At 36.6% G+C, this 27,081-nt stretch overlaps 1 protein-coding gene across 1 annotated transcript in view; it reads right to left on the bottom strand.

The window, feature by feature from the left end:
* The window catches only part of CPNE8 (copine 8), a 76,624-nt gene that overhangs the window by 21,577 nt on the left and 27,966 nt on the right, over positions 1-27,081 (bottom strand). Inside the window, exons 7-13 of the mRNA XM_088533241.1 lie at positions 22,628-22,691; positions 19,574-19,677; positions 17,706-17,810; positions 14,602-14,643; positions 10,104-10,179; positions 4,375-4,428; positions 429-490 (exon numbers count right to left, since the gene is read on the bottom strand). Of these exons, the coding sequence (XP_088389367.1) occupies positions 429-490; positions 4,375-4,428; positions 10,104-10,179; positions 14,602-14,643; positions 17,706-17,810; positions 19,574-19,677; positions 22,628-22,691 (507 nt within the window). The remainder of the gene's footprint in view (positions 1-428; positions 491-4,374; positions 4,429-10,103; positions 10,180-14,601; positions 14,644-17,705; positions 17,811-19,573; positions 19,678-22,627; positions 22,692-27,081) is intronic.

Here is a 27,081-nt window from a genome sequence, read left to right as displayed (position 1 = left end):
AAAACATGTCTTTAAATGGTGAAGATTCTAAACAAATTCCAATATTAAACACAGCAAAAGTTAGTATATATTAGGAAGAAATAAAACAACATTTTATTGTATTCATAGTATATAGGTAATTCCCTTTCAGATAATCCATTTTTCACTGCCTGATGAAAAGTCTTTGCTCAACCTTAGTATTTTTGTACCATCACATATTACAACATTATAAATGACATTCTAAATGTATTCACAAACTGTATGACCCAACTTACATGAAAAGCAATCTGTAGTTCTTATGTAATAAAAAAGGTATGGCAACTAAATGTGGAAAAAATACATCTCTTACAGATGGCCATTAGCATCATCATATAAATAAAACATGCACAAATTATAAGTGAATTACACTGAGATTGTGAAAACAAGAAAAAATGTTGCAAACCACATACCCGCCTTTAATATAGTCAAGGAATGAAACTTCTGTTTCAATTAGGAATGAAAGCAATGTTACCTGAAAGCAAATAAATGAGAGTCAGACACGAATCGTCATTTCCCAACCAAACAAGCAGCGACATATGCACAATGTTTTTGGAGGTCTATAGTTAGTTCATAATTTTCTACAGTACCAGGGAAAAAAAGAAGATATAAAAAATACAAAACAATTTCAATAAGCAGTTTTTGACAGGGGAGAGACAAATCTGGAAGTCTACCAGAATTTCTTTTTAACCTGTTCATTTAGTGTTTTTTTTTTTTTTTTTTTTTTGTTAAGTGAAAGGTAGAAGGTAAGAAGGTAAGGTAGATAGAAGTTAGTATTTCAGGGTAGGTTACCATGTGCATGGCTTCCAGACACTGTACACTGCATCTACACATTAATATTAGAGCCAGACAATAACTCATCTATTCTATATTTTAACTTTGTTTGAAGAATTCACATATATGTCATTTTTCATCACATATTGAAAGTAATACTGAGTACTGATGGAAGCCAAGAACAACAACAAAAACAAAAATCTAGCAAATTATATGTATACATGTAATATGTAAAAATATCTGAAGTGGAATATAATATATAAAAATGTGAACATAAGAAATTTCTTTACTCCCATCTAGCATTCTGAAATTGTATGTATCTAAAACACAGGCACTAGTTTAAAACGTTACTAGCATTTCCAGTGTTTGAGTAACTGTAACTTAAACTGGAGAAGGAAAATGCCACATTCAATATCTTCAGATACTGCATAACATTCACAAAGCAGAGAATTCAATTCAAAATGTTTTCATTTTATTTAATACATATTTCCTCCCAACAGAAGTTAAAACTGCTTAGCTACTCTAAGGAAAAAATATTAGATAGAAACACAAGGAGGAAAAAGGCAGTGCAAACAAGATGAAATTTAAAAATATTCATATGATGCAGATTTGGATCAAGAAAGAAATCATAGGTGGCAATTTTGCCTTCTATCTTAATTCCTTTGTCCCAGGTTCTCGGTGATCCTAAGTGACTCCCAAAGTTTAAAGCCATAAAATTACTTTGCTACTTGAGAGCAGAAGATCATAACAAAGTCCTACCAGACTATACATAGCACAGTCTTGAACATAAGATTGAAACTGCTATTAATTTTGCCACTGGACACAGTCATTTTAATGGTTCATCAGTTATTACAACAGGTCATCATGTTCCTGTCTAATTTAGGAAAATGTTTTGAGTGAATCTAGTTTAAAAGAGGGGGAAGAAAGCAGACTAGCCAAAATGAGTGAAGCAGTAATAGGTGACCTACCAGTTTTTGCACAGTGAATTTACAATTTCACTGCTTTGTTTGAAACTAATGTTTTCAGAAACATTTCTGGTATGTTTGTTTGAATTTCAAACAATCCTCCAAGTCATAATGAATTGAGATGGTTACTGTATCTTAAAAGCAAAAGTGAGGTAGTAGTCAGTGATCAATATTCCCTTCATTGAAATTTTTGCAATGCCCACTTTCTATTAGTGAGAGTGGTGGTTTGATATATAGCTTGGAAATTTAGACAACTGTGGGACAAAGAATACCTAGGCTGAAGAATGACAGGATGAAGTAGGAGGGACAATGAGGTCAATCACAGCATCCCCCTGGGCAAGCTCCAGAAGTGTGGGATAGATGAGTGGATGGTGAGGTGGATTAAGAACTGGCTGGATGGCAGAGCTCAGAGGGTGGTGATCAGTGGTGCAGAGTCTAGTTGGAGGCCTGTAGCTAGCGGGGTCCCCCAGTGATCAGTCCTTGGTCCAGTCCTGTTCAATTTATTCATCAATGACCTGGATGAAGGCCCAGAGTGCTCCCTCAGCAAGTTTGCTCATGATACCAAACTGGGAGGAGTAGCTGATACCCCAGAGGGCTGCGCTGCCATCCAGAGGGACCTGGACAGACTGGATAACTTGGCAGTGAAAAATCTCATGAAATTCAACAAGTGCAAGGTTCTGCACCTGGGGAGGAATAACCCCAGACACCAGTACAGGCTGGGAAACGACCTTCTGGAGAGCAGCTCTGCAGAGAAAGACCTGGGTGTCATGGTGGATGACAAGTTGACCATGAGGCAGCAGTGTGCCTTTGTGACCAAGAAGGCCAATGGGATCCTGGGGTGCATTAAGAAGAGAGTCTCCAGCAGGTCAAGGGAGGTGATCCTGCCCCTCTACTCAGCCCTGGTGAGGCCACATCTGGAGTACTGTGTCCAGTTCTGGGCTCCACAGTACAAGGGGGATGTGGAGCTGCTGGAGAGAGTCCAGCGCAGGGCTTCAAGGATGATCGGGGGCCTGGAACATCTGCCCTATGAGGAGAGGCTGAGAGTTGGGCCTGTTCAGCCTGGAGAAGAGAAGGCTGAGAGTGTATCAGTGTATAAAAATACCTCAAGGGAGGGAGTGAGGAGGATGGGGCCGGCCTCTTTTCAGTGGTAGCCAGTGATAGAACTAGAAGTAATGGCCACAAACTGAAACAACAAAAGTTCCACAGGAACTTAAGGAAAAAAATCTTAACAGTGAGGGTGACAGAGCACTGGAACAGGCTGCCCAGAGAGATTGTGGATCTCCTTCTCTGGAGATCTTCAAAACCTGCTTGGACACAGTCCCGTGCCATGTACTCTAAGTGATCCTGCGTGTGCAGGGGGGTTGGACTCGATGACCTCTAGAGGTCCCTTCTGACCTTGAGCATTCTATGATTCTATATAGGAAAGTGACACCTTGGAGAAGCATAGAGGAAGCCTGAAGGCAAAGTAGCAGTGAAGAAGTAGAGTTATGAATGTGATACATGGTATGAAGATGAAGGGTGTGGAGGACAAGATAAGAAAGGAAGCTATGAAGCAATCATGGACAGCATGACAGAGGAAAGAAAATTACTATCACCAAACCCTTTATCAGAAACTTCATTGCAATTTGAGACAAAGGATAACAAGACACAGTTGTCTTTGTCAGACAAACAGACCTGACTAAAGAATCTTCTTTCAAATTCAGACAGATATTTGTGAAGTGTATTTAGTATATTTTAGTATACACTATATCTTAGTATAGCTATAACCCAAATTAATAGGAAAATGACACACACAATTATAGCTTTGCTCTTCTGCACCCTGTCTGATTTCATGCCCCATCTGATTTCATGCCAGCAATTTTTTAGTATATTAACTTTCAGTATTGACTTAAAATAATCACTTTTTTCATAAGTTCCTAACTCACTGATTTAGCAAAACAAAACTTTATTCTAAAACATTGAAGTCTAGTAAAAGGAATACATTAGAAAAAATATGATTTCTTGATGAATGGGTACCTAAATGGTAAATTTCCATGGACAACTGCTTTTGCCTATTCTTTTTTCCATTTTAAAACACAGGTACAGTAAAAATAAATGATCATTTTCCTACTGATTAACTGAGTTATAAAAGAATGCGAGTATGACAAACTGTTCCTTCAAGGCTACAAATCAGAGTGAAAACAGAACTGCTGACCGCAGCAGAACTGTTCATGTGGAAAAAAAATCCATGCTGGATGTGTTTTCAAAAATTGTATCTAAAATATGATTAGACTTTCCTAGACAAAATTCTTCAACATTTACCTTCATTTTTCATAAATATTATTGCAGGTGTCTTGAATGCCGTAACACTGAAGCTGAAATAATTATGAAAAGAATCTTTTGCATTGCTAGCAAGTAATTCATAATGTAGAATATGGAATATGAATAAAAAAGGCAATAAACTCTCATCCAAAATTATAGAACAAGAACTTTTAAATTAAATTTACCAAAACTTCTTAGTATACAAAAAGGTGACTCTTTTTCAGAAGAAGGTTCCAGTGCAACTCTTCTAAATTATGTTAGCTACACTGTGTTTCAAGAGAAAATGAATGCATCCAGTAATATAAACATATTTACTTACTGTTCCAGAATTAATATATTTTTTCTTTTTTCCTTTTTTCTTTGGATTTATTACCTAAAACAAAAATAAATATATTAAAGTTTTATCATTTATGATAAACATTATGATTAACATATAGTTGTTAAGATACTTTCAAGGGAGCATGTAGTCTATTTTCAATAGATTCTAAACCTATTCAGCACACTCCTTGCTCATGCACATCAAAGCAGGGATGTAAATTTGATGATGCAAAACTGGGAGGGGTGGCTGATACCCCAGAGAACTCTGCTGCCATTCAGAGGAATCTTGACAGGCTGGAGAGATGGGCAGAGAGGAACCTCACAAAGTTCAACGAAGGCAAGTGAAGAGCCCTGTAAATGAGGGAGAAATGGGGAAGAATAACCCCAGTACAGATAGGAGGGTTGACTTGCTGGAAAGCAGCTCTGCAGAGAAAGACCTAGGTGAACGACAAAGTCGACCATGAGCCAGCAATGAGCCCCTGTGTCCAAGTAGGCCAAGGCCAAGTAGTATCTTGGGCTTCACTGGGAAAAATGTTGCCAGCAGGTTGAGGGAGGTGATCCTCCCTCTCTACTCAGTCCAGTGAGGTCACATCTGGAGTACTATGTCCAGTGTTGGGCCCCTCCAGTACAAGAGGGACAAGAAACTACTGGAGAGAGGCTAGTGGAGGGCTATAAAGACAATTAAGAGACTGAGGCATCCCTCATCTGAGGAGAGACTTAAACAACTGGGTCTGTTTAGCCTGGAGAGGAGAAGAGAAGGCTGAGAGGGATCTTATCAGTGTATACAAATATTTTAAGGAAGGTATCAAGAAAATGGGACCAGACTATTTTCAGTGGTGTCCAGCCAAAGGACAAGAGGCAATAACCATAAACTGAAAAACAGGAAGTTATGTCTGAATTTGAGGAAAAACTTCTTGATTGTAAGGGTAACAGAGCACAAGTTGCCCAGAGAGGTTGTAGAATCTCATTTTCTGGAGATATTCAAAACCTGCCTGGATGTGATCCTGTGTAACTTGCAGGGGGTTGGACTAGATGATCTTCCAACTTCAATGATTCTGTGATTCTGTGAAACATTGCTCTAAATTTTCACAAAATTCTGCAGTTTTCTGCCCCAGTGTTACAGCGTAGTGGGTCATCACTCCTTAGTCTTGCAATGAACTATTTCCATTCTAGCTCATTTGTTTTCATCCTCGCTATTATTTGAGAAACAGGAGAGTTTCTGCATTTGGTGCAATAACAGCTTCTGTCTGACAGAAGAGCAACTGCAAGGAAAGAAAGGCCCAGATCATACTGCCCCAAAATGGAAATGAGCTAAGTCACTTGATGAAAATGGCCTAGACCACCACCTGGTTGGTATTGCCTAGGCTCAATGATCTCGCAGTATACATGAAGCTTCAGAGAACTATCAAGCATTAAATAGTTTTCTTGAGTATTTTCAACTCATTTCTGCAATTTTTTCCACTGCTGACATGGAAAAAAAATATTTCCCTTCTGAGTATCTATCCATTCAAAGGCAAGTCTCAGTCAGATTCATTACAAATGCATTAAAGATTTTCACTTTTCACCTTTTTCACTCAAAATGGTGCATGGAATTGGAAGCAAAAAATTATTTTGTTAATTAGGTTGATCAACCTTCTCCTGTGCAACCATGAAATTCAACTCTTTGTGGCTTACTGCCAAGTTTTACTGTAAACTACTCACAGATGTTCTCTAATTGACAAGAAATGAAAAAATCCCAGTAGAAATATTGGCCACTTAACTGCTATAAAATATTTAAACAATTATGCCTGAAAAAAATAGTAAACTAGGTCTTCGACAAATCTCCCACCCACCCAAAATGAAATTACAGTTAAAGATTATATTCCCTGTACAACAAAGAACAGCTCTAAAATGTAAGGCAGAGCTATAAGGAGACCTCAAAATATCATTTGAGATCTCCAGAACAGGCTATATGAGAGTGATTCTGTCTTTCCCTCCAATATGCTGCATGGTTATCTCTTCAAAGCTTTTATTGTCTTACACGTAGACATAGGCCTCCAAGCCTTTTGAGAAAACCCCATCACTCGCTCTACTTCTTAATTAACAGTGGCTCGATTGGTGAGCAACGAATTAAATCTATGTAGTATTGTGCACAATGCAATAATTCTCGTTGAATCAGTCTTAGCCAGAAGGTGCGTCCTGCTGATGCTTGCCCAGAATAGGAAGATGAAGGTAGCAGACGGCCTGCCTGCCCTGTGGCCCTTCGTTCACAGCTATCCAGAATCCAGTGGTCAAGCCTGAGTTAGCAGCACATGTCTTGCCAGAAGTCATTAAGGGCCCAAGAATAGATTAATCTGAATCTTCTGCTTCAGATAACTTGACAATTAGCTTCTTCAGAATTGCTGGGAAATGCACTGGAGTTTAAAGTGAAATATTGTGGAAAACAAGGCATCTACTTCAGACCAAAGATTACCTAAAACACAGCTTATCTCCCTCCTGAAATTCTAGGTACTTTAATTATGATAAATATTTATGTTCTTTGTTTTTGCTGAAATTTCAGATAGCTTTATAAATTAAACTTTTTCTTTTAACCTCTGAAAGGCACTAACCTAGAAAACCACAAGAAATCTTAGCTATTAAAAAAGGCAATTGGAGAGAGTTTGTTATAGTTATATTTCTAATTGCAAAAAATAGGACATCCAGTCAAGCACAAATTTCTCTGCCTTAGGTCAATTTCTAAATGCAAAACAATCTAAAAGGAATTTGTTCAACCCCTTTTGTTCTGATCTTCCAGAGACTGATCTAGCAGAAGCAATAACAAAGCATAAAAGACTGTGGTGTGTGGGGGATTGGTGTGGAGGGTAAACACAGGATGCTCAGGAAAAGGATGCTTTTTTTTTTTTTTTTTTTTAAGAAAAAAGTCATTGTTCAACAGGAAACTGCAAATGACTGCAATGTTACAACAGAGTATTCCTAATAGTCAGGTCAGTCATGCAAAAAGGAGTCATAATCTTGCTTATACCATGATTAAATTAACTGAATTTCTCTCACTTCTGAAGCATCCTCGAGGAAAAAAGAATTGGAAAGAAAAAAACCCTCTGGTTGTAGTATTAAGAATGCTTTTATAAAGACATTTGCATAACAGCCGGTCAGTAGTTTCCCCAGTCTGCATTCAAACTGGAGTCTTAATCTAGGAATCGATTCCACTATGAGATGATTCCACTAGCAGAATGGATAAAGAGACAACAGGAGTGTACTCCTTGAAACAGCTAGTTATGGAACTATTCCAAAAACAGCCACAATCCACGTGAATCCATAAGTCATCAGGTGGCAATACTTAGCAAAAGAATCCAGGGATGCAATTATCTTGAGGGTACTGGAGGAAAAGAGGAGATACTTTATAATGACAAGACTACACTAAAGGGAGACTACACTTTTTCCTTGACAAAAAGAGTCCTACTTTCTGAATGGCATATGTGACTACTGCTGATAGTCCCGCTGGGAGACTTAGATAATACTTCTTCCTGGAAAAAATAGATAGGGTTCTTGGTAATCTTGACTTCTGCTAACATCTGAAGGCCTGGAATAGTGCCACCAAAAAAATACAAACACAAAATACCAGGTCCAAGGCAGAAAAGAAATTCAGCATGCGAGAAAGAAGAAACACTTTCAAGGACAAGCAAAACAACAGAATTATAGGCAAGGAAGTACTGAATCTCTAATTTTTCTTCATGTCCTATGCTTGGTATGCATTACTCAAGGTTTAGAACTACTGATCAAAGGTCCCATTTCACTCTCCCAGGACAAGAGGGCTCAGAGTAAGATAGCATTTTCCAAAAGAAGACTGTGTTTAAAAAGAACAATTCTGTTGGTAATTTAACCCAGGAATAGGCATTTATACTGTGGTTTGATGACAGCAATCTATTGCATGAGGTTGAGAGTCAAGGTTGAACCTAAAGGATGAAGGTTCCAAGAACCCAAAGCAAAATGAAGGCCATTTCTAGTATGATGTGCTAAGGTCTTTCCTGTGTCTCTCTCAGAACTTTTGGCAGACACATGCTACATTCATTGGTTATACTTAAGCTTATTACAAAGGAGACTGTATCCTCTTCAACAAGAAAGGAAACCATAACTAAACTCAGAATTACAAGGAGAACTGACCAATCATGTGTTTAGTACCATTTATAAACATTAGAAGGGGCTAAGGATCTTGTATTTTATAATCGATTTATTTTGTATAATGCATCTATCAAAGAGTTACATAACAGGTCATTGGTGTAAATCCTAAAACATGCATTCTAAAACATCCACAGATAATATATAGATCTTTAAATTCACGACTGTTACATGAAGCACTCTATAAAAGGTTTCTTGTCCATGCTATCTAGGAGTCTTGGGACAACAAACACAGCACAGAGTATACTCTGCCTAAAAGGTAAATTTTATTCATGCTGTATGAATCCTAAGTGATTTAAAAAATACATAGAAACAATAAGGTCTAAACAATGAGAATGAAATTTATTGGATAGGACTTCAGAATGTAATAAATTTCCTTAGGAAGAGTCTGTAAGTTGAAACCTCTTCTTGGTGACAGAAAAGCTTTTTTAAAAAAAGCTTTTTTTTTAAAGCTTTAAAAAAGCTTTATTTATTTATTTTTTACATCTTTTCTTCCTATTCCCTCTCCTTATTTAATACATTTTGAAATATCACATTACATCTTTCATTCCAGAATGAGCTTTTAGGAGGTATTAGCTTAAAAATGAATTTTTAATGTATAAGTCTCATTGCTCAGACTTTGCTGTAAAGTTTTGGTGCCCAAATCTGAGATATTTTTGAAGAGACCTTTCCAAAAAAAAAAAAAAAAAAGTTTAAAATAGGTACCTTTATGACATCCTAAGTTTGTGCATATCATTTTTTTTTTTTTTCGCACAAGATCACTGGTTGCTTGTGTGACTAAATCACCGCATATTTTTAAAATACAGTGAATTTGATTTTGGAAAAAAATCCATATTTTTGCAAACCTTAATAACCAAGATTGCATTGGGAAAGAAGTTTTAAATTAGTAATTTATTAGAACTGGAATATATAAAGAGCCCTGCACAAGTCTGACAACATGGAGGAGAAAAGTGAAGAAAAAGAATATTAAAAGGAAGCTTGGTTGTAGTCTACAATTAACTACAATACGTAAAAAGATCTTACCACAGTGGGAAGGAATATAATAAAAAAAACATTTTACAGATGAACTCAGTGAAGTCTAACTTGATACCAGATGCAAATTTTTAAGCAAAGATATATCTGATCAGAAAAAAAAAAAAAAAAAAAAAAAAAAAAGTAGGGTTGTTTGCACTTCTAATTCTAGTATCAATACTGGGTAAAAATCTGCTCCTAAAACCAAATGCATATGAATATACTTCTCATGTAAGAATCACCAGATATTCTTTGTCTCTGAGAAACTAGCACACAAAACACAATGTGTAATAATTGATAAAAGGAAAAATAAATGTCAAATTGATCAGAAACAAATGGGAGTAAGCAGTGCTTGCCCTAAGTCATGCCGTATCAAGCCAGCTGCATGGGTTGGTACAAAGCAAAACACTTAGACCCTCTGTCCTTCACAAAAGAGGAAATGCAAACCAATTCCAACAGTTTAATTCTAGCAAGCACTGTGTGAACTGGATCAATTTGCCATTAAAATATTAACACTTTGTCATTTATTTCATTGAAGTGAATGAACATACTTGCAGTACTTACCTCATAAACATTGAACTGAGATTGCCCTCTAGACAACTCTCTATAACTTGTTGTGAATTCTCCAATGAAATCATGGCTGCATTAAATAATAATAATAAAATTTCAAATCACATGCACAATATTTACTAATTTAAATATGCATTGCATATATATGTATAAAAAAGAGAAACAGTCTATACAAACTGATATCTGAGAAATGAATAATGGCAAAACATATAATTTGCCTAAATATCTGCATTTTCATTCTGTTGCATGTTCACTCTACTAGCAATAATAATTTACAGATGAAAATTATTAGATTAAATCTTTCTGAAAGTTCCTGCTCAAATTACCCAGCCACATAATGAGAACTGGGGTGTAAGTTTGTGATCAGTCTTACAGAAGATAAAATCTAAAAAGCCAGAACGAGCTATCAAAGCTTAGAGAATCTAAAAAGCCAGAACAAGTTATCGGCATATTCTCACTGGATCACCCTTGGCACCACAGATGGCAAACACCATCACCTGACTGTGTGTGTGACTATGTGAGAGAAAGGAAAGTATTAAGGATGAGAAAGGAGTAATTTGCACTGTAAAAGACAAACCCTACAAATTTGTCCAAGGTGGCTGCCTAACAGGTAGTCATGAGACCTTCTATTCCCATTTTCCTCTGCCCTTCCCAGCTGATGTTTTCTCCTGCTGCTCCAGCTCCTATTCCCTCCTGAACAAGTGTCCTCTGTTTTTGCAGCTATTCCCTACCAAGGCATTGTAGCTCCTCTATATTCTTCCCTAAACTGATGGATCGTGCAACTAATTTATAGTTCTTTACTTCTCCTCCAATGGTAAACTAAAAGGGAAAGAGAAAGTTCTATGATTTCATTACTCTAAAAAATTGTTTTTAAGAAATGCAACACATTTCTAATGAAGCTATAAATATTAACAGTTAATTTAAATATAACTGTTGTAAGAAGAGGAAAATATGGAAGCTACTTTTTGCAATGTGAAGTTTCCTTCTTGGTTTATTCATATGAATGCTTTAATGGCTCTGTGTTATCATTACATTATTTGTACCTTTAAAATTAAGAAAAAAAACACAAACTTTATTCTACGTGATAGGGCATAAACACCAAAATTGTGCGGTATCTTTTGTACATGCTAAGTAACAAATTCCCATTTACAACTCCACTCCGTAGTTTAACATTAATGAAATTGAAAAGGAAAAAAAAGAGAGAGAAATAAAAACACAGTTGTACTGCCGACGACTTTCTTTTAACATTCACGCAGCTCATAATTTGGAAAAAGGAAAGATGCGTTCTGTAGGGACTTTACAAGAACAACTTGCCTCAAATTTCAGTTCTCTTTTACAAATCTAGAGCAAGCTGCTCCAATACAACTGGTTAATAAAACCACTCTTTCCTGATAAAATAATGATACCTCAAGCAACGTGCATCTACACTGGTACATCACTTAATAGAATTAAATAGCATGATGAGTGTGATAGCTCTGTTACTCCCACTCAGACGATTTGTTCAAGGTCAAATGTAAGTGCGTTAAAGAATTCCTTAAAGACACTGTTTTCTCAATTCTTAGGCCCATTCTACACCCAATAGACTACTTTGTCATTCAAACTTTTATGTCACGTATAACAGTAATGTCTGAATTTTCCAGAGGGTTTCACAGAGATGAATGCAGTCATAATTCAGCACTGAAATCAAGCTTATATTTCTGTTCAGGAAGTACAAAATCAAAATATATATATATATATGCGCACAAAGCAGCAACTTTTGTAAACAAAGTGTGGAACTCTTCAGAAGGAAACTGCATATCTTACTATTTTTCCTCTGTTATGTAACATCTGACTACTGACCAGGAGATCATGCAAAAATAGAAAGTGGTTTTGTTTCACACAGGTGGGTTTGTTTAAAGTTAAAAATGGAACTTTTTTGACTTCTTACACCACCAAACATTTCTGGGAATTATCACAGGTCTTGGAAGCCATTAAAGATATAAATTAGAACAAGTGTTTCACATTTTGGTGATTTTAGCATGGAAACTTGTTTGAGACAAGTGTTAAATATTTTAAAATGATAATGTTAAAAATCTTTAGTGGTAAATATTAAATCAAGAAATTAAGTGGTGTTTAAAAATAAACAAAAGTTAAGAATATACAATTTCTCTTCACAATATAAATTAAGAAAAAAAAAATCACAGTAAGAATATCAATCCAATTTACGTTGGAGCAGTTTCCCAAAGCACATGTAACAGGATGGAAAAAATCAGAACAGAACAAAAAAAAAACATTCCAGTTGAATAAAATAATACTGATGCAGGAATCAAGTACCTGCAAAGGAATGTTATATTACTGAAAAAGCTGAAATATTTAGTGTAACTTGACTTTGCTCTCTAGCATGTTCTTTGAAGATCTTTTAAAGGTTGTCTCCGCCCAGACTACACTGGAGATGAATGATTCAGTAAGGTGATCATCCATCTTTGTAAACAAAGGGTCCATCAAAGGGGAAATTACTGTAAACTGTGTAACAGAAGCACTATATGAGAAACTGATGGACTATTACAGGCATCTTAACAGGATTCATCTCAGATACATTTGGCAATGTCCACATCAAATTAGCCATGTAGGTTTTACTTGATCATTAGCAAGTCACAGGAACCACCAAATGGCATTTATTCCAGTTAGAGTGGATTCCAACAGAATCCTGAAGACTACTTTTCCCCAATAGCTCCTGAAGCAACCTAAATGACCAGTTTAGTCTTGTTGAACGATTTTTAAATTTTGCTTTTAAATTCAAATTTAAATTTGCTTTTAAATTCAAAAACTGATAGAAAGTGGCTACAAGCATTATATAACTAGAATAACAAATAAAATGAAAACATGTAAATAACATATTTTTACTTTTTTTGCTAGGTATTCAGATTCAGATGCAAGCAAAAGTTTAACTATTTAAAACTATTTTGGACAGTCTTGAAGCTAATGATTGCCTGAACTCCATAGTATGTTGAAGATTTCAATCACAGTTTCAGCTATACACTATTATTTGTCAGATTTCTTTAAGTTTTCTTTCTAATCATACTTTAGTTTCAGATTCTGGAGTAAATAGGGCAGCGAATGGAGTTTGACACAGTAATACACTACAGTCTTTAGCTTTTATTATTTTGGAAATATTGTTGGATTATTCATCCCCAGGGTATTTCCAAAATATATTATAACTTATATGCAGAAATGTAAATACAACACATTTTTGAGGATTTCGCAAATCTAAGTGAGGATAAAAGAATGTTAATAGAGATTAATCTTTACAGTGATACACAGACATTTTGCTAATACAGCTTTGTTAGTTTAAATCTTCATATTTTTAATTGCTAGAATATGTTATTTTGTCACTCCAGGGAATATCTAATCAAGAACGATGAATTTGCACTAGCAGGAGACATTTACGTGATGTGATGTAAACACGATAAGAATGCTTGTAAATCAACAGGCTTCACTGTGGAATTGAAAATAAAAAAGCACAAACTAAGTGCACTGAAACTATTTTTTGCCCTTGGATTGGGCCACACCAGCACAATATAATTAGTTTTAACACTAGAAAAATGTCCATTACCTGTATTAAAGATATTATATAATAAATAATATATTCTTAAAAATTCAAATGCAAGACAGACCATCTTAAAGACATACAAAAATCCACACATCCATGAATTACAAATACTAGTGCCAGGATTTATGAGCATAGTTTCTAATAAAAATATTGGCTTAGAAGCTCAAATACTTTCAGAGGAACAAAAAATATCAATCCTATCTGATCAAAAATCCTGTCTTATTTGACAAAGTAAGATAAATTGAAAAGTTGATTTCCTCAGATAGAGAGGTAGACTCAGTACAGAAAGAGAGCATGAAACATAGCGGATTGCCCCTCTTGGAACGACCTGGAGAACCTGAACGGTTTTCTATCATTCACTTCTTATTGATGCAGTTATTTCAAACTTGTGTCTTCCAACTCCAGAGTTTAAAAACGTCTTTCAAAGAGGGCAGGCAAGGAAATGAACATTTAAACCTGGTTTCAAATTATGGTAATATGTAGTTTCCATGAGGCAACTGTGAAGGAGCACATGTAAAAGCTATTGCAGGATCAGGCATTTTATCATCCTTAAAAAAAAGGGCAATATTCAACCAACCAATACATCAGATTAAGAAAGAAGGAGGCTGTCAGATGAAGGACTATTCCTTTTTTTATACACCTAAAATAAGTGATAGGTGATATTCAATGAAATTCACAAAACTGGTTTTATAGATCCTAAAATGTTCAGTCTTGCTTGTTCCATGTATAAAGTTACACACATGGCATTTGAAATGTTTGCACATGGGGACATATCAGCACAAGAGAGCTATAGCACAGCAGAACTCTATTTTCTAGTCCTATTCTGGCTATTATATGTTTATATATTTTTAAATGTATGTGCATGCCTAACCCTAAGCATTAATAATGGAAATAATATCTTACCTTCCATCTCTATCCCAGTCATATACTTCTACTTTAATTGTCCTGAAACAGTAAAAAAAAATACTGTCAAAATGTATTTGAATTGACTTTAATACTTACATTTTAAAAGCATCTGCCTGTAATTATCTATGCTACATCCAAAATGAAGAAACTCCCAGTCTTATCTCATGGCACAGAAAACTGCAAGTGACTCTAATCCCCGAATACACTTTAATTATATTACAGCAGAAACTGAGGAAACAAACTCATTAGAAGATTAACCAACATAGTTTTGCTTGCTGTATTTGAATTTGCTGTATTTTTCTGTAAGAGATATCCTAAACTTCAAAGAATTATTGAAGTTTTTATGAACAGTAACAAAATTGTTTTCCTGAAAGCTTCTTTGGAATATGGTAGTATCTGAAAAAGAAAACCTATTGGCTATTTGAGAAGTACAGAATTTTCAGAGAATAAAATTAGTAAACAGCACAACACACATTAAAAATAATGTTCACAATACAAAATAATGTACACCTAAAGCAGTAAGGAAGCCTACTCCATACGCTTTAGTTCCTGAATTTAAAAAAAAAAAAAAACTACTCTTGTCTAGAATAAGGCTTGAATGTGGTAGACAACTTAGCATTGACCTCTAGTAACCATTCTACAGTACTGAAAACAGGAAAACGGCGTGTGACCCACACATGATTTTGTGAAGGCTTCATCTGTGGTTCTTTAAACACTGCACTTTTCCAGTCTTTCCAGACTCCATCCTCCTCTTACTCCACAAGCAAGATGGAAAGGTTGCTTGGCTATCTGACCAAAGAGAGCAGTGCAGAGCAATTCCTTTAACTTCATATCAAGTCGAGAGGATGGATATTTAATCCTTCCATTCACCATCATATTATAGTAAGTAAACCTGACTCTGACTTCCTAGATCTAGAAGAGGGCTGGCAGATGCAGGGGCAGAGGGAAGGGCAAGGGCAGACTCTGGGAAATAGTTTTCCCTGAACTGACAGATTGTGCTAAACGCTGTAGGCAAGTTCAACCCCCTCTTAGGGAGCCTAATTTGCTGGAGGGCAAATTAGGTTATAAAATGCTAACACTAGTACAAGTAGCAATGCAAACACTCATTCGGTGGAAGAGCTAATTAGACTTTATTTCATTTACTGAACTGGACTAGAGCTCTCTTCTCCTCCAGCATTCTTGCTTCATTAAGTTGCTAGGCTTTGTTTCCCTGATTGACCTCAGTTGCTCACACTGCAGCCTACATCAACATGAGCTGTCCCTTCCATGAAGTCACCATGGCTGCCATGCAGTCACAGCTGCAGCATGTCACCACTAGAGCAACAGAACACAGTCACATTCATTTCACAATCTTCCACAGGGAAGAAGAGTCCCATTCAACCATACTAAGGAAAAGGACTCCCATAATGATTATGATATTAAGAAGTCATGAAAGCCTCATGAAAGTGTTAACAAGTAAGTCAGAATAAAAAGAAAGACGCATTTTCATTTGGAAAGAAGTGGAAGCCACTATAACTGACTTATTTTATATGGCAGTTTGCAAAAGAGAAGGGAATAATATATTCGAACTTGACAAAGAAAAATTTTGAGTGCTCCTGTTTAACACTTCTTAGAAGACAAAGTTATTCAATGTTAATAAAACTGGTGAATTGAAATTGTTAAAATGAATAACTTCATTACAGAGCATATAATTAAACTTTGGGCTCATTTTCAGTAGACGATAAGGCTAAAAGTCCCGAGTAGTGCAAAACAGAATTTGACATTTATACAACAAAAGATATTTCCAAAGGTTACAAATATAAACAAACAAAATACAACCCCCCTCCCTTTTTTCATGGCATAAAATAATTACTAATTGACATGTTTTCTGAGAAACCTCTCTTTAAGGAAAATGGATAAGTATATAAGGATTCCACACAGTTTCCTGAGCACCCCTGTGCTGTCTGCAATAGTGACTGTGTGAATTAGGATACGGAAACAGTTTAGCTGAAAGTATAACCCAATACGCAAGTTCATATCCTCTGCATTACATCATTTATGCACTTATTGAACAGGTGTAAGATTACACACATGTAAAAGCTGCAAATGGAAAATGATGTTTACTTATGAGTTAAATGAACCTCTGAGGACAGGTATAATTATTCTTGTTTTCAGGATGATAAGCAAATGCACAGGTTTTAAAACAAAAACCTGTTTAAATCTTTAAATTCATCAATAATAATGAAACTAAGCAGCATCAAATGCAGTGAGGCATTTGTGAAGGAAAAGTAATGCCTCTAAGATTCCTGTCTTTTAAACAGACTTGCTTATTCCTATCCTTCAGGACATTGTCCCACATGAAGTCCTATGGTATTTTGGGAAGTGACAGGAATCCAAGGTTCAACTTTATTTATTAGAAAGGCACTCTCTGGGGATAAGGTTCATCAACATCTGAAATCAAAATCACCAAAATATTCAAGCCTAGATATGTTTCAATTTTTCCCTCCCCCCTTTTCTTTTTTTTTTTCTCTCTTCTCTCTCCTTTCCTCAATAGTTACAAATAGGCAGAGAAAGAATTTGTTCTTCTTCAATTAAAATTTAAGGATGCTGAAAATACCATTTATTACAGTTTATCCTTCTTAATATAGTCTAGAGTGGAGTTATATTAGAATTTCCGCAGAATAAAGCAAAAGCTACTCTGCTGTGGAAGGAAATGAAAAATAGCTACAAAACTTATTTATCCAAACAAATATTTGACACTTGAAAGGAAACTTTAATTTACTTAGAAAGGCAATATTACAAAAAGTATTTTGACTGGACATCCATCATTTTACTTACAGATTTCAGAGACTGTTGCTATTAAGACAGACAAGACATATTAGTGAGCTGACTTACATAAAACTCAATAAGATTTAAATTTCAAATTGTCTTGCAAATTTGTGTTCAAATATCCAAATCATCTAAGAAAGGAAACTTTAATTCTCTGTTCCTTTCAAAATGCTGATTAAATAACCTAAATTACATTAATAACTGAATTTGTTAGAAAATGTTTCACACAAAAGAAGAGGTAAATTAGGGAAAAAAAATGTTACTATGTTAAGAAAGCTTTGTCTATAGCTTACCGGTCATAGTCTCCATTACACAGGGCTCTGACAGAGATCTTGAATGCCTGCCACACTGGATTTAATGTATTTTTTACAACTTCTGTTTTGTGGCAGATCGTAAAACTGTAATAGAAAAGGTATATTTTGTATTTATTCACTGCTTTTTTTTGTAATCAAAAGAGGGAATAAAAAGTGCTGAAATCTGTATTCACTGTCACAACATACAAATAAAATCTAAGAAAAAAGACACAAAAAGCAATCAGGGGAGAAGGGGGACAATAAATACTGAGGAGGACAGACCTATCTGAGAGTAATTTATCACTTACAGAGTAGGGTGCTAAGCAACTCTAAGACCCCTTAAAAAAAAAAAAAAAAAAAAAAAAAGAAAAAAACAATAACTTCCACAAGAATACGACCATTCAGTGAGTAGTATTTCAGGCAAGAGGCTCCATCCCACTTGTTTCAACAGGCCATTGTCATTGTACAGCAGTAATCACTGACTGATCTAGAAAGAAATCAGTCAAGTGAAGATGTGACGATTGCTTCATGATTAAGAAACTTGTACCCAGGACTGATTATATGATTTTAACCAGGGGTGTCTCAAGTAAAACCTATAAGCCTCCATGAGATCCCATGTTCACCCTCTCTCAGATAAAATATAACAAATTGTTTTATGTATTCTGCTTTCTCTAAATGATCGTCTAAATGATGCAGAAATAAATCTTTTAAATCCTTACCCAGGGAAGTGTTCAAAAGGAAATACGAGGCAAAAGGACCATCAAAATCATTACTGAAAGTACAGACATGTAATTAAAGTTTCTCTTAAAAAGAATACCTTCCTTAAGCTCCAAAGGCCTGTTTATTATCATAGCTATTAACTATGCAGGCCTGTCTGAAGCTATGGGACAGAGGGGAACACCAGCTCCAGGAGAAGCAGTGCTGTCCCTAACCTCCTGACAGACTCAAGAGAATAACAGAGAAAGCAGCCCATGTCCTTCCTAGGGGTATTTGAGGCCAAGAGACCCACCAGCATTCCCAACATCACCCAGAGAAATTCAACTTAATATCACAAGGGGGCCAGATCTCCTCAAAGATTTAAGATATTCAGCACTTTTTCAGAAAGCTGGTCCTGTAGTTTGCCACAGAGAGAAAAAACACAGGGAACAGACAGACATGTATATACTCATACATAGAACTTTTCCAGTGCAACTGTTGAAATAAGTGAAATAGTACATGACTGGCCTTTGGTTTGAGACAACACTGTATGTGACGATGATCAGATTCCAACAAAACTTAATACCCCAACAGACTCCCACATAAGCAGTAGGTCGACCAGAAGTTAGTCTGTCAGATTTTAACAGCAGAACTGATGAGACTTTAATAAACTAAAGTATGGATGTAGCCAATATCTACCTCTAAAAAACATTATGTGTTGTGAAGGCGTTTCAAATTCTTCTATTTCCTAGAATTCTGTCAAAAAGGTAACAGATAGTTCCAAATTTTCAGTATAAAGAACTTTTATGTAATACAATTTTTGAGCATTAGCGTATTCTACTTTTTCTTGAGAATTCTGTTTCACTTTAAGGCATGCTACATATTAGCAAAAGTCATACATTATTTTTATTTTCATAGTGCTCCATCCACCATATGTTCAAATCTGAATGTCCTTAACTGCAGCATTTGATCTGTTTGCTACAACAATATTGAAATAAAAACCAATATTGAAATAAAACATTTCAATATTACATAACATAATAAATTTAAATTCAAAAAAATTACAAAAGAAAAACAGTTTAATCAGACAAATATAAAAAATGAAAACTATATAACCAGTAATAAATGAGTTCCCTTCTATTAAGCAGCAGAAATACTTAACATTTATCTACCTGCCATCTTCATTGCTCCGATGAAATACAAGGAAAGGATCAGATTTCCCAAAGAAGTCCTTCTTGTCTAGTTTGTTCGCACAAAATTGCATTAGAACTGAATCCTGAAATGGACAGCATAGAAAAAATAGATATAGAATGCAATTTGCCAACATTATAAAAGGAATAAAACCAAAAATAACTGACTACTAATCATTCTAATAGAAACCAAGCAGACAATAACAACAAAGAGATATTAGCCTTCAAGCTGATCCCTACCTAGTCACCTTCATGCAATACAAATGTAATATGCACATTGTAAGATACAACAAAGAAGCAGTAGCTTCTTGGCACAAAATGCCCCAGGATTTTTCTAATACTTACTCACATCTAAATTTGCATGCTAAAGGAAGTAAACATATTGGAAAGGAACATGTTCTAGAATGAATTTCAAGAACTCCTCCAGTGAATCAGGACTAAGTCTCATTACTTTGTTGACTTAAATGTGTCTATCTCTCTTCCCTTGTAAAGCAAATGGCTTAATGGCATGCTATTAAGTGCGCAGAAGCTTCCACAAAAACATGGGAGATGTCAATTACACCAATTCTGATGATAAACAAAACAGGCTGGACATACATGGTTATCATTTAGGGCAGTGCCAATTACAAGATAAGAATGCCTGGGAAGCTGTAAATGCAAGACCTAAAGATAAACCTGGAGCCTCACTAGCTGACTGAGGCAAAACCTACTGGAAAGACTATGTTCCATAAACAAGTCTATAGGTGCATCAGCAGCAACAAGAGGTCAAATGAAAATATGGCTGGCTGCTGAATGTACCTGCTGGACATGGTGACAAAGGATATAGAAAAGGTTGAGGTACTAAGTTGTCTTCTGCTTGGTCTTTATAGGTAAGATCTGCCTCTAGGGATCTTGAACACCTGACTGGGAAAGTCCAGAGCAAGGAGGACTCATCTTGACAGATGAGATTTGAGTAAGGAAACATTTAAACAGATTGGCCATTCAACAAATCTGTGGAATCTGATGGGAGGCACCCACATGTGCTGAGGGAGCTGGATGATGTCACTGCAAGGCCTCCCTCAATTATCGTGGCATTCAGGGAAAGGTTCCTGAGGCCTACAAGAAAGAAAATGTCACTCCTATCTCTGAAAAAGAGTAAGGAGGAGGAGAAATGTCAGCCTCTCTTCAATCCCATGAAAGCTGTTACAAATAAGATGTTTGGAAATAGTTTCTAGGATTAAATAAAAGTGAGAGTTATCAGCATGGATTTATGAAGGGGAAATCATGCCTGAACAACCTGATAGCCTTCAATGATGAGATGACTGACTTGGCAGATGAGGTGAGAACAGTTGGATTTTGTTTATCCTTCCTTCAGCCAGGCTTTTCACACTGTCACACATAACATCCTCATAAACAAGATGACAATATACAAAGTAGATTAAGTTGTCAATGTGATGGACTCAGCATCTTTAGGTAAGATAATAACAAAAAAAAAAAAAAGCTATAGCAGGTGATAGAGTGCAAGACAATGCCAAGACTACCTGCAGAGGAACATGACAGAGACTGCAAGAGAGGAGAAGAGAGAACGCAAGAGACAGAGATTGAATGCCAAATATTTCATAAGCTACCATCATTGATTTTGAATCAAAGGGATCATATAAGTGAATTTTGACTGGGGTGTGTCTGGAAGAACATTAAATCCCTTTGTCACTTTTAAGTAGTGTGTTACAGCTGAAATAGCAATGACAGCCTTGACAGAGAAACTCCAATAGAGTCAATAAATGCTCAGAGTGATGGCAAACTTGCCTTAAGCATGATTAAGTAGGACTCCACTTTGTCTTCTGACAAAGCAGGAACAGTTGGGTCAGTTCCTGCTTCCAAAACACTGAGTCCATATAAAACAAAGGAGAAAGACTGACATTCATCATGATCATACTTATCATTTGTAGTAATAACAGAGGAAAACTCCTGCTATTAATATGTCTGTATAATAAAGCTCAGTGCCAGCTTTTGTATGATCCGATTTGGTAACTTTGTATTTGCTGATATCTCTTTGGGAATGACTAAATAACAACTATGTTAGTTAAAAAAAAATCTATTACATAAAGAGAAAAGAAATAACAGTCTATAAAAATGTCAGAAGTTCTATAAGATGTAAGGCATTACCTGTGTACTTTCACAACATTTCATAAATTAAGTCCCACAGACAAATCCCTCCAAGCCTGAAGATATTTTTGCAAGTTTATGCAGTTGATCTTAAATTCTCCAATTCATCTGTATATTCACACCAAATGTCTAATATTCTTCATTAATTTAAAATTTTCTATCTTGTTACTGCAAATTCTTCTAAGATGCATCTTACAGCTTCATCCAATATATATTACACTCTGACCCTCAAAACTGCCCTTCACAGTCAACCATTATTTATCAACCATATCTATGATCCTTCCTCCTTTTCATTTCCATGCTCTATTTCCCTATAATTTATGGCTTTCTGCTAGCTCCTTTGATGCTGGTAAACAACAGAGGTAGCCTAGCACTCTCACACATGCTTTCTTAAGCAGTAAACTCTCCCTCTTCTTCTTTATCCAACCCAGTCCTCTAGGAGGCCTGGGAGGTGGAAAATTGCTGACTCACCTGGGGAAGGTCATTACCACACCTTGCTTCTTCCCTTAACCAGTCAAATTCTCTGGTTTCTCCCATTTGTTCGCTATTAAATTTGTAGGCACCTGCCACTAATAGCCATTAATAGGCTGAGGTAATCATCATTTCATTTAAAGAAACTTTTATTTTATTTCAATATCTTAACACCATTTTCCAATAAACTATAATTTCCTATATCTAAGAAATATGATTCATAGCAAGCATAACCCTTAATAAGGCTAAAAAGATGAAATTTTACTTTGATGTTTATCCAACATCAGTACTATGGTACCATTTACCATGGGGTAAATGTAAACCGTTACAGATATCATAAAATGGCAATTTATACACTGTACTGCTAGCAAGGTGGTCAGAATAATTTTATTTTTCCAAAGGGAGTGAACACATACTTACGCGGCAACAGCTCAGCTCCTCTGCTGTTACTATAACTATTCCACATTTCTTTCCAGGAATTCCTCTACAAGAAAAAAAAAATGCTAGTATATCACCTCAATACCTTATGAAACTTAACTGAAACTTATGAAAGTTACAGCTTAGAAAGACTAACACAAAGTTCTCAAGTAACAATACAAAAGTGATAGCATGCAATACACTTTTCTTTCATTTGTCTTGTAAATGAGTTATATATTGCTTTTAGTTATTGAAAAAAAAATAGTTTAAACCTATGTAATTTCAAAGGAAATAGCACAAAAAAATTGAAATGAGGTAACTACTTACAACCCTCCCAATGATATTTAGAGGCAATTCTACAACTTAGCTTTGTGAAAACCTTTCTATTTCAAATTTTCATTGAACAAAATGCCAAAAATAAATTTTAAATTATAAGCCAGGATTATTCTGTAATGCCATTTATTCTGAAATGCTTATGAACTTACTTAATATTTTAAATAAGTTACTTACTTTTGACTCTTTCTTGAAAATAATTATCTGAATAAAATTACTTTCCAAAAAGGCATTAAGATATTGCATTTTCAACTTGATTATACTTTTTAGGTTATTCTAAGAGACTTAGAGGGCATATAACTTCTGTTATGACAAAACATCAATGTAAGAATTTATTGTTGCTCTTATATTCACTTAGAATTCTCTTGAATCCTCTATAGCCTACTTTTGAAATTGCTTACAGTCCTGCACTTCAGTAAGTTCAGCAAGATAGTAGTAACATTTAATAGCTGTTAATTTTTTCTCTTTATGAAATAGTAATTTTTTTTTCTAGTAACATAGCTGGTATCTAGTGCTAACAAGATCTGGAGATCAAATTTAAGTGAGGATTTAATATATATATACACACAAAAATTGTGAGTCTCCTCCATGTAATATATCAAGCCATATTAACATCCTTAAATGTAATAATAGTAATAATAATTACATAATAATGATGTAATAACCCTGACAAAGACTTCAGCGTCAAGAGTTCTGCCAAATAGAAAGACCTTTTACTAGCAAAGATGTCATGTGAGAAAATACAAAAAAAGTCAAGTTGTTCTTGTCACTGTATGAAAATACGTCGCTTTCAGATTAATCATTACAGAGCCAATCCTTCCAAGTGACAGGCAAATATTGACTAATATTATCTTGAACATGAGGATGTAGGAGTTCTATCTGATTAAACCCAAAATGGAGCACACTACTAATCTTTAAATTTAGGGAATCTCTGGTGCTGAGATCCAGTGGAATTAATTCTGTAGCACTGAAGTGACAGTACATGGGCCCTGATGGGATGCACCCCAGAGTTCTGTGTGAGCTGGTGGATGTCACAGCTAAGCCGCTCTCCATCATCTTTGAACATTCTGGACAACGGGGGAGGTGCCGGAGGACAGGAAGAAAGCCAATGTCACGCCAGTCTTCAAAAAAGGCAAGAAGGAGGACCCAGGCAACTACAGGCCAGTGAGCCTCACCTCCGTCCCCGGAAAAGTGATGGAACGGCTCATACTGGGCGTTGTCTCCAGGCACATGGAGGACAAGAAGGTGCACAAGAGTAGTAAGCATGGATTCTCCAAGGGGAAATCATGCTTGACTAATCTGATAGCCTTCTATGATGGAATGACCAGCTGGATAGATGAGGGGAGAGTGGTGGATGTCAACTATCTTGACTTCACCAAGGCTTTTGACACCGTCCCTCACAATATCCTCCTGGACAAGCTCTGGAAGTGTGGGATAGATGAGTGCACAGTGAGGTGAATTAGGAACTGTCTGGATGGCAAAGCTCAGAGGGTGGTGATCAGTGGTGCAGAGTCTAGTTGGAGGCCTGTAGCTAGCGGTGTCCCCCAGTGATCAGTCCTTGGTCCAGTCCTGTTCAATTTATTCATCAATGACCTGGACAAAGGCACAGGGTGCTCCCTCAGCAAGTTTGCTCATGATACCAAACTGGAAGGAGTAGCTGATACCCCAGAGGGCTGCGCTGCCATCCAGAGGGACCTGGACAGACTGGATAACTCGGCAGTGAAAAACCTCATGAAATTCAACAAGACCAAGTGCAAGGTCCTGCACCTGGGAAGGAATAACCCCAGACACCAGTACAGGCTGGGAAACGACCTACTGATGAGCAGCTCTGCAGAGAAAGACCTGGGCATCATGGTGGACAACAGGTTGACCATGAGGCAGTAGTGTGCCCTTGTGACCAAGAAGGCCAATGGGATCCTGGGGTGAATTAAGAAGAGAGTCTCCAGCAGGTCAAGGGAGGTGATCCTGCCCTGGTGAGGCCACCTCTGGAGTATTGTGTCCAGTTCTGGGCTCCACAGTACAAGAGGGATGTGGAGCTGCTGGAGAGAGTCCAGTGCAGGGCCACAAGGATGATCAGGGGCCTGGAACATCTGCCCTATGAGGAGAGGCTGAGAGTTGGGCCTGTTCAGCCTGGAGAAGAGAAGGCTGAGAGGGGATCTGATCAGTGTCTATAAGTACCTCAAGGGAGGCAGTGAGGAGGATGGTGCTGGCCTCTTTTCACTGGTGGTAACGGACAGAACTAGAGGAAACAGCCAGAAACTGAAGCATCAAAAGTTCCACAGGAACTTAAGGAAAAAATTCTTAACAGTGAGGGTGACAGAGCACTGGGACAGGTTGCCAAGAGAGGTTGTGGAGTCTCCTTCTCTGGAGATCTTCAAAACCCACCTGGATGCATTCCTGTGCCATGTGCTCTAGGTGACCCTGCATGTGCAGCGGGGTTGGACTACTAGAGGTCCCTTCTGACCTTAAGCATTTTATGATGATTCTATGATACATTGTTTATCTTCAGGCAACCCAAAATCTCAGGGTAAGATTCTCTGGAAAAGGTTATGGGTTAGAGTTTGCAACAAGGCCACCTATATCCGCTGTCAATTCTGTGCAACACTCATGTGCTAGTTATCTGATACTCATATACAGAACATACACCAGTCTGGATGTGAACAGCATGGGTGAAACTGAGTAAAGGAAAGCAAAATGTGAGGAAGTCCTAAGCATCAGCGGGTCTTACTGTTTTGTGGGCCTGTCTGTGTTCTACAGTAATTAGTTCTTTTTAGGCAACTTAAAATGCTTTGCTGGCAGAAGTTGTTATAGCACAGGGTTCAACTGAGTCCTTTGATACTATAAGCTGTAGAATGAGAGATTTTGCCTTTATAGCATATGGGAAGATGCCAAAGATGGCAGAGTAACTGCACTGTCTTTGAGGAAAGCAGAACCATTATGGATTATAACACAAAGGCATTATCAAATAAAAATCTACATGTATCTAGATAAGACTACATTCCTGAGGAGTGACTGTCCTATCCCTAGAAGAGGGATTCCACAAGACTGAGACATGACACCTTCAGTGCTAAAAAAAAACTTTAAAAGGACACTCTGAAGACAACTTGGGCCTTAACAAAGGCTGACAGGAGGATCTTTCTAGAGTCAGTGAAAAGGTCATAAAGCAAAAACATTTTTTTCAGGAATTTGAACTTGGGAGTGTCAATGGAATCTGTAATTTTGCAACTGAAACTGAGGTGAGGCAGAGAAACTAACTTGATTTCAGACAATTTCAATATTTACAGTCTTAACACTGAATTTACAGAACTAGCCTTCTGGTAACCATGCCACAGATTAAAGGATAGGATAAACCAATAGGAAGTCCTTGTTCAAGAGATCAGAGAGTTTTCTACCTGCTATGTTGGTAACAAGATGGCAGGACAAAGAACTATCCAAAATAGGCTAGCTGGCTCCAATAGGTCTTCAGTAACAGGAAATGGCAATCACACGTGAATAGCTGCTGCAGAACAGTCATTCAGCATGAGCAGAATGCTCAATGCTTCTGTCTTCTCATTAGAGGGAATCCTGAGAGTGCATTCAGCAGCTTCTAAAAAGGTATTGCTCAGACTGGTAAATGTGACTAGTATCTGCTATCAAGGAATGCAAAACATGCAAATACCAATTTCAGGAAGATGAGTCTCTTGAAGGAAGAATAAAGCTGTACCACTTCTGAAAAGTAAATATATTTGCACTTCTTATATTTGCACCTGTAGTTCAGGTTGAACTACATACAACTAGAGGCGAGTAAAGCCAGTCTGGGTCGATCTTCTACACGCTTGTCACTTGTCTGGAGAAGGCGGTTGATGAATCCAGTAACCCAACAGGTTAAGGATTAAACATTACGGTTAAAATGACAGCTTCCCCATTTCACTTGTCTTGTCTGAGTAGCTTTATTTTTCAAGCGAGTTTTCCTCAGTCAGCTGCAGATACTGTAGCTCTTTGTCATAGCCAGAGCTGAAGCTTTTATTTACCTTGAAAATGAAGTAGTTCCCTGCATGTACAGTCCCACTACTACAGAGAAAGCAAAAAAGGGATGTGTAAAGATAATAATATAACTGTTTATGTCTCTATTAAGTCCTCTACTT

The sequence above is a fragment of the Tinamus guttatus genome, unplaced genomic scaffold, assembly GCF_059628265.1.
Source record: "Tinamus guttatus ecotype Peru unplaced genomic scaffold, ASM5962826v1 Tinamus_guttatus_pri_ptg000489l, whole genome shotgun sequence".
NCBI lineage: Eukaryota > Metazoa > Chordata > Aves > Tinamiformes > Tinamidae > Tinamus > Tinamus guttatus.
This window is presented reverse-complemented; position numbering and strand designations above follow the sequence as displayed.